Below are 7,894 nucleotides of genomic sequence, written 5' to 3' on the forward strand. Positions count from 1 at the left end.
CATTTCACCATAAGCAATTAGTTTGTGGTTAAGAAGAATATAGATTATTAATGGCGGAAAAAGGAAGCCAAACCACCTCCCTTCCCCAATGAGATCTGCTTAGGGGAACCCCTGCCTCTGTGCTGACTTCCAGCCACAGCAGGTCCCTGGGTGGACACAGAACATCACAATTCAAGAGAGAGACCCTACTGACATGAATTGTACCGGGGAGCTGCTAATTAAGCTGACAGACAAACCGGGGAAAAGTTGCCAGACTGCTTTGAGAACAGTTCCCTGGCCTAAAAGTCAGTGAGCGGCACTTGTAGCAAAGTAACCCTTTCCCAGCATAGTTTCTTCATTTGCTATGTTTGTTCATTATGGCAAGAGTGAGCTGGTTTGACTTCTGTGGGAAATGGACTCACACTTCTGAAGCAGACAACCCTGGGAGCAGACACGGCAAACGTGAATTATGTTCCCAGTGCTGGCCAAGACAGAAAATAAAATATGCATTCATGCCAAAAGTGTGCATTTGAATTCTTATCTGAGACATAAGAAGAAGCTCTCCTTGGAGTTACTCTTTGACCTAAAGTGCTTGTTGAAAGTGGCCTTAATATCTGACAAGGCTCACTCGCTGGATTAGCAGAACTGCACGACAACTGGCATTTGGAACTAAACACTGTGCTCACAAGTAGAAAGTTTGCTGCTGCTTTTATTAGTAGCAGTATATATTGTACAAGACAACAGAAAGATGAGTACCACTTGTAGAAAGTGGAAGAGACGGCTTCTCTGAGTTAAACAGGGGTGAGTGAATACTGACTTTTCCTAAGGCTCTGTCAAAGTCCAACAGTTTACTAGTGTATGGGTAGCATTTGATGACTGCCAGCCTCTATCCTACGGTAAAAGCTGTTCACACCAGCCTCCAGCCTCACATTCTCTACTCAATATAAGCCAAGTGTAAATTATGTGCTTCATTGAACTGCATCTTTACTTCTAAATAATGTCACAGTAACTTGAATTAATAGATGTGGTACTGGCTATGCAGATCTGGGACAGCCCTGGTGTGGTCACCTAGACCAAAGATGCCTGTATTGCCACAAAACTTGAGGGCTGATCTCTGCTGTCAAAAAGGTTCATGAACAGGTTTCCAAGCAGAGAGAGGGAGAGAGAGAAGAGTTCAAGGTTCCTGGTATACAGTTGTTCATTATCGTTTTCGTACTGAATTAGATAACGTACATTTTCACATCCCATTTAACTGATCATATTCAAACATGGCAACTTCAAAGCTAAATATTCAAAGGACTTTGAGCAACCACAACTGCTGCGTTTTTTGCCAATTGCTGTAGTAAAAATATGTTTGCTGTTCCAAGTAACATTTTTCTTTCTCCTTGGTATGTTATCAGTCTTAAAATTGCCAAACAGAACCCAAACAAATACGGCTGAGACCCATATGTTGTTTTCACAAGTGGAGTTCTTGAAATGAAGTTGTGTGTCTGTGTGTACAACTGCTTGATTTATTCCGCAGTTTTGCTACCATCATAACCTTAACTTGTGTTCTGTTACTCATGGACTATTTTGTCCTTTGGGCTCTTTGAAACTAAGACTGCTGCCAGATTTGTCAGTACATAAATCAGTTAAGTTAGATAAGCTCCACTTTGATTGATGAAGGTGTTGAAGATTATCTTGCTGTGGTATGCGATGACTCAATGCCTCTTTACTTGTTTTGGAGCAAAAAAACACAACAAAAAAAAGATCTGTAGAGGATTTCTTCTCTGTTACACAGTCCTGCAGCAGATACGCCTTACCAAGGCGCTACTGCCTGGGTGGGCCTCCCTGCGCTGCTTTCCTATAGCCCTTCATGTTCCTCAGTTGTGTAGTCCAGCTTGACTTTTTTTTTTCCCCAAAGGGACATATACCATGGATAAGAATGCTGAACTTCATTTAACTTCATTCCACCACTATATTGCTATTTTAATTCTCTCTCCAGCCTTACGCTTAAAAAACCTTTTATATGTGCATTTGTATGTATATTAAATATACTGTCATTTTTTGACTAGAGGAATGCTCTTTGGTCACCTCATGCTATGACTCCTTACTTGGGCTTGGTGTTTCACAAACTGTCTGGAGCTCTCCCAGTAGATAATACTTCAGTCACCTCTGATTTCAGATTTTCATTGTGTAAAGACTTACGTTACTTATTTTTACTCCATCCTTCAAAATAAGAATTGCCTCCCTCAGATTCACTTGACTCCATTAACACCTGAACAATATCGAGACAATTAATAGATGTAATACTACTATGGTCTCAGTTTCATCCAGAAGAACAAATAGAGCTAGTTGTTTGGAAAAAGAAGAACTCTAGTGGAAATAAACATCGTGATGTTTATCTTGGAAAATGCAGGGTTCAGCAATAGAAGATGCATGCATCTCGCAGATCTTTTTCATTTTGTGACATACTGCAAACATCAAGTGGTTAGCAGGCAGAAAAGCCAAGTGAGCCGGATAAATATCCAGACAAATCTGGCAGAAGAGAACAAAGAGAGCTGGAATGGTGATGAAACATATGTTTTCAAGTAAACATTGTAACAGGCCAATAGAAGGGGTACCATTCCCCACAAAAATGGCAGCAGAGAACAGAGAAATGCTTAAAAAAAATGCAAGCAGTAGCTTTTGGGACAGTTAAATGTAAGGAAAGCATCTGCCTGATGATTGGTGACCTAACACTGGCACCACAGTCCCATTCTCAAGGGATTCATCTGCTCACCTATGCCCTGGCATTTACTATTACAAAGGAAATCTACACAATGGAAATAACTGCAATTTAATTGGGAATACGCTTTTTTCTTAGTACTACCATTCTTGTAAATGGAAAAAAAAATCCTCTCAGCTAACTATTACTGCGGTCAAAGCCAGCAACATCCAGAAAGCAAATGTTTTTAATGATAATCTAAGAAAAATAACAACCGGTTCTCTGGCAGCATTAGTTGTTCCAATTGCACGGTCTCTCTTCACTCGGGCTGCGAGCTCCTTGCGAAGCGCAGGCAGCACTCGCAACCACAACAAAGCAGGATCCATTCTCACCTGGGACAAATGAAGCTCCTCCGTGCCGTCCTGCTCCTTCTTCAGCGCTTGTATCCCTGCAGACCCAGAGTACACCACGAATACCGCTCCTTCAGCAGCCTGTGCTCACTGGATGAGATCAGCATCAGTAATTCTACTGGACTTTAGTTACCTTGCACAAAAAAAAAGCAAAGAATAACAAAGAAATGCACATCCTAGCTGAACTCAGTTCAAGTTTCAGCATGCCTCTTTTGTCCCCGAGTTTGTTTGCCCCCGAGTTTGTTTGCCCCCTTAGAACACCAAGAAAAAAGAAGCAATATATAATCTAGTATTTTTAATTTTATGTACAGGAATATAATGTTATGGCAACTTTGTACATGAAATACATACAGTATTTAACCATGAAAATCAGCTAGGTAAGAATTTACATTAGCAATGAAACTGCTTCATGTGCAGCTCAGTTAATACTTAGTTTAGATCTGTTTTATTGGTGAGAGATTTTAATAGTTTACAATCATAGAAACATAAACATTTAAAACAACACTCTATAAAATAATTTACAGAAACCCTACCATCTATACTGAGAGAAAGGGTGTATGCCTGTGAGTTCTGTGTGTGAATAACAAGGTGGACAAACGATGTATCTCAGCCTTTTGAGTATAAAATAATTTAGAAGCAGTTCATGCAATACGGAAGCAAAGGAGTGCCAGTTCCTTCGAGGTTTCCTGCTACCTTGGACATCTACTGAGCATCACGTGTGGGTCACCGGACACACGATAACACCATTGCCAGACGCTACCAGAGAGCATCTGCCTCAGTTCCTCCAAACAATTACTTATGTAAACATAAATATACAAGTTGATATCTTTTCTACACAGTACAGGTCACAGCTTCTCAGCTGTGAGAGTAGTCAATCCGTATACGTGGAATTGGGTAATGTTCAGACCACAGTTCCATGTATTTCCATGTACAGGGGCACTAACAGAACTTCCTCGTTTTCACCAATTTACTCTGGTATTTCACGGAGTGCCCGCCGTGCCCTATCACGTAAACGTCCAGCAGGTAGGACTTGCCAGGCTGCAGGCCTCTGATTGTCTCTGTGGTCACTGCTTTCTGGATGTTCTGGCTGTGGAAGTATTTACAGAGAACCTTTTCCGATTTCTTCCTCGTATCTGGACCCAAGCACTGGTTCTGCTCTCTTCTCTTTTGCTCTTCGTTGTAATTGTCATCCACTTCCCTTTTGTAGATGCAGAATTTGTTTCTCTCCTGCGTGCCCAGCCACGCCACCGTGACCGAAGAACAGGTGCGGAGTTTGTCGAAGGCTTTGATTCGCGTATCTTCGGGAAGAGAAGGGAACGACTGCTTGTTAGGCCTTGTTGTAGCCAGGATCTTCAGCATGGAAGCACCTTTTTTGCTTCCTTTCAGCCTAATGAGATACTTAGCTTTTGCTTTTCCCCGAAGCTGGAACTGCCGCACACCCTCCACATTTTGAGACAAGAGAAGTTTTCCATCTCTTCTAACTTGGATCTGAACAGCATCCAGGCATGAATGAATGGAGAAGGTGACTTTTTGGTGAGAAGAGACAGGAGCAAACCGTAGAAATTTGGCTCCCTTTCTCTTGATGAAGACATCTGTAACTTTGCCATCCTTCAGTTCAACTGTTTTCTGTTTAGCCTCCTCCTTTGTCCTGGCGAAGGTACCAACGTACGCGGTGCTCATGTTACTGTTGGTATTTACTGCAAACATGTCAAAGTAGTACTGCGTATCTGGCTTCAGGTCAGACACTGTGAATATGTTCTTGTTCCCGATACAAACTTTATGCAGGTCGACTCTCGGCTTCAGGGATGTTTGGCGCCCAAACTTTGATGATGATTTTAGGAAACCACGTTCTTTGCCAGAGTTGTCTGAGGGGAAGCCAAAATGGGCAAAGTCAAACGGACTGAAATCCAGACCCGGTTTTGGAGCCATCATGAAGGCATCATCAGAACTGAGCTTGGCTTCGACAGCGCAGAGGCTTTTGAAATTGTGTTCTTTATTGATGACAATGCAATACTGGATTGGCTGTTTCAGCAAGGAGGCGGTGGGACTTGGTTTCCATGCCAGCGTCACTGTTGTACGTCCCAAAGAAGTGACATCGATTCTGGGATCATAAGGTAATTCGGGATAAGGTTGGTCTGACTCCGGAGTAGTGGTTGCATACACTTTAAAATGTGTATCTTTCTCTGTCGACAGCAGATCTAGTTGGTATAAACCAGATGAGGAACTGGAGGACACAAAGTACTCAACATCATTGCCTTTGTAAGAGAACAGCTCTGCGCCTTCCTCATTAGTAATCTGCTGTTTCTGTTGCTCAAGAGGTTCTGGTTCACCTAGATAACAAGCAAAGAAAAAACATTTGTACATATACAATCTGCAAATATGAGAAAATGAAACTCTAACAGGCACTTCTACATAAAACACAAAAGTGAAGTGAAAAAGGACGGTTTTAGCTTCTGAGGAAGACTTAATCCATACGTCTGTCAATCAGAGAGGAAAATTGGTTTGGCACTCAGGATAAAACCAAATGCACAAGAAACCGCATCTGACCAGTATTAACAGAGTCTCATTCCCCAAGGAGAACGGACTCCACAGCCTGTTTCTGGGCTTAGGCCCTCCAAGTCACGCTAAAATTCTGTGCCTAAATACAGTGCAGGCCAAAGGTGCATATACCGTACTCAGGTGCTGGATATGACATTTTAGTACTTGCGTGAGAGGGGCTGGAAGCCAAAGACCTCCTCTCTCTTGAGTGACACTTATATGTTTATTCCCAAATAAGCTCCATGTCTACAGAGAAGTCCCTGCTGCAACGCAGGCCCCATCTCTCCAGCTCTTATCTTGAGTACACAGCTCACAGCAAAGCCCCCATGAAACCGAGTTACTCTGGACAAACACGGTTTGTTGTAGTAGCATCCGGTGCACCCTGTAACTATAACCTCAGCTCTTAGGTTTTCACAGCCCTTTTCCTTGTCATGTCGCTACCTGCTGCCAGTTTCCTGCACAATGGCAGGACCGGGGCTGAAGAGCCAAACATCAGGAGGTCATCAAGATGGGCACCAACATGGTCTGAGAGGCTTCCAAATCTAGGAGAAAAGCGGGTCTCTGAGGCGCAAAGGAAGTTTTGATGGATTGTTACCTGAACCTTCTCCACTGGCTTCCTCGGGGAGCTCCTGCACACTCAGTTTCCACTCCAGAGGGGCATCACACGGTGTTACTGTCACTGCTAACGGAGTGTTGTCCTCTTCAACCACAAAGAAGTACCTAGGAGAACACAAACAGACCCATACATCATGAAACCCTGACAGCAGCCAACCCGCAGGGATCCAGTGGATGTGATCAGGGTTGATCTTGGTGGTGCAGCAGAGACAAAAGTGTTACTTACAGGCAAGCATGTGGAGAGGGAACATGGAAAGGCTGGTGGGCAAGAGCTACGGAGGTGAGTCCTCCCACCAACACAGTGGTGCAGAGTCCACCCTTTGCTGTCAAGACATGGCAGAGGGACTTCTGGCTTCCTGCCCTTGCCTCCATCAGCTTCAATTTTTACCCTGTGCACTATCTATACACAGTATAAAGTCACAAAACTATAAATGCGGGAAACAGGATCTTTTCCGGAATTTAGGGAGATGCTCTTTGAAGCAGGACATAGATTTTATGTTATTTCCAGGTAAGGGCCCTAGAAGCACGTATAGATACATATGCACCCAAGCTCTGCGTGTCATTTGTTGTAAAACATTTCTCACCAATCAAGGATAAGAGAGGTGTGTGATATGAGGAGGAAGGTGGCAATGCTGGTCTTCCCTGAACTCCGGAGCCTCACGTTCTTCCCCAATCTAACCTCAGTGCTTCCTGGCCCATAGGATGGAGGCTGTGAAGCGGGGAGTTCAGACCAGACTGACTTATGCTACTTCTCTAAAGCGCAATATGAAATAATGAAGAGAGACAAGTGTAATGGGGTAAGCATGTAGTTTCCAATTTCCTTCCCACTCCCTTTGCCTCCAGGCATGGTTAGTGGCCCCACTTCAGGGAAATTCTGCGGTCTGTGGGAGTGCTGGGCTTATCCCAGAAACCAAATGAATTGGAGAGACCCTCAGCTGGGGAGGCCAGAGAGACGGAAACTCACATAGTTACTTCACCAGACGGAATACTGGCATTTGTATTTCTCTGGTTTCGATTCAATTTTCGTTTCAAAACATCCAACAAAAAAAGCTAGTAACTTCAAAGTAAAACTTCCTCACTTGAGCTGGACAGAAATACCTTTTCGGGGTGTCTCGGAAGAGGTAGCTGCTAATTTCGGCTCCATCTGGGATGACTGCTGAATCGTGAAAAAACGCTTTGTCCCGGATCTGCATTTGGAAGAGCTCCTCATCTCTGGTCGGTAACTTCTGGGGCCTGGAGCTAAGCGGCAGCAGTAGCAGCAGCAGCGGAGGGCAGCGCAGCAGGAGCATCCTACAGCAACGACAGGGAGTCTCACCTGAGGAGCGCTGCACCACGGGCAGCAGCTCCCGCCAGCCTCTTCCACTGCAGTGGGTGAGACCGGAACCAAACACCTGTTGATTCACGACCCGCGGTTGCCGACTTGGCCAGCTGCAAACTAGTGTGGCTCTTGCAGGGCGATTTACTGCTAAAAGTGAGCATCCTCACAATGACATCGCACGCGCTTCATCTTTTGCCAGCACCTTCACAAGCCATACAAGCACTGGCAATAGATGTTGTAAGGGCTAAGCTTGCGTCGTCACAGTGCTCGGATAAAGTATGTAAATAAGATTTTTCCATCATGAACTGCAATTGAAAGCAAGCACATGGACTGGTTTCCAATTGGTAT

The 7,894-nt window shown here is 44.1% G+C and overlaps 1 protein-coding gene across 1 annotated transcript; it reads right to left on the minus strand.

The window, feature by feature from the left end:
* Positions 1 to 3,355: 3,355 nt before the first annotated feature.
* NDNF (neuron-derived neurotrophic factor) lies at positions 3,356 to 7,517 on the minus strand. The gene is made up of 3 exons (XM_009869634.1): positions 7,327 to 7,517; positions 6,209 to 6,333; positions 3,356 to 5,405 (listed from the first exon to the last, which is right to left on the minus strand). Exons 1-3 carry the CDS (start codon positions 7,515 to 7,517, stop codon positions 4,015 to 4,017), a joined length of 1,707 nt encoding a protein of 568 aa, XP_009867936.1. The 3' UTR covers positions 3,356 to 4,014.
* Positions 7,518 to 7,894: the final 377 nt, after the last annotated feature.

Source organism: Apaloderma vittatum, unplaced genomic scaffold, assembly GCF_000703405.1.
Source record: "Apaloderma vittatum isolate BGI_N311 unplaced genomic scaffold, ASM70340v1 scaffold17025, whole genome shotgun sequence".
Lineage (NCBI taxonomy): Eukaryota > Metazoa > Chordata > Aves > Trogoniformes > Trogonidae > Apaloderma > Apaloderma vittatum.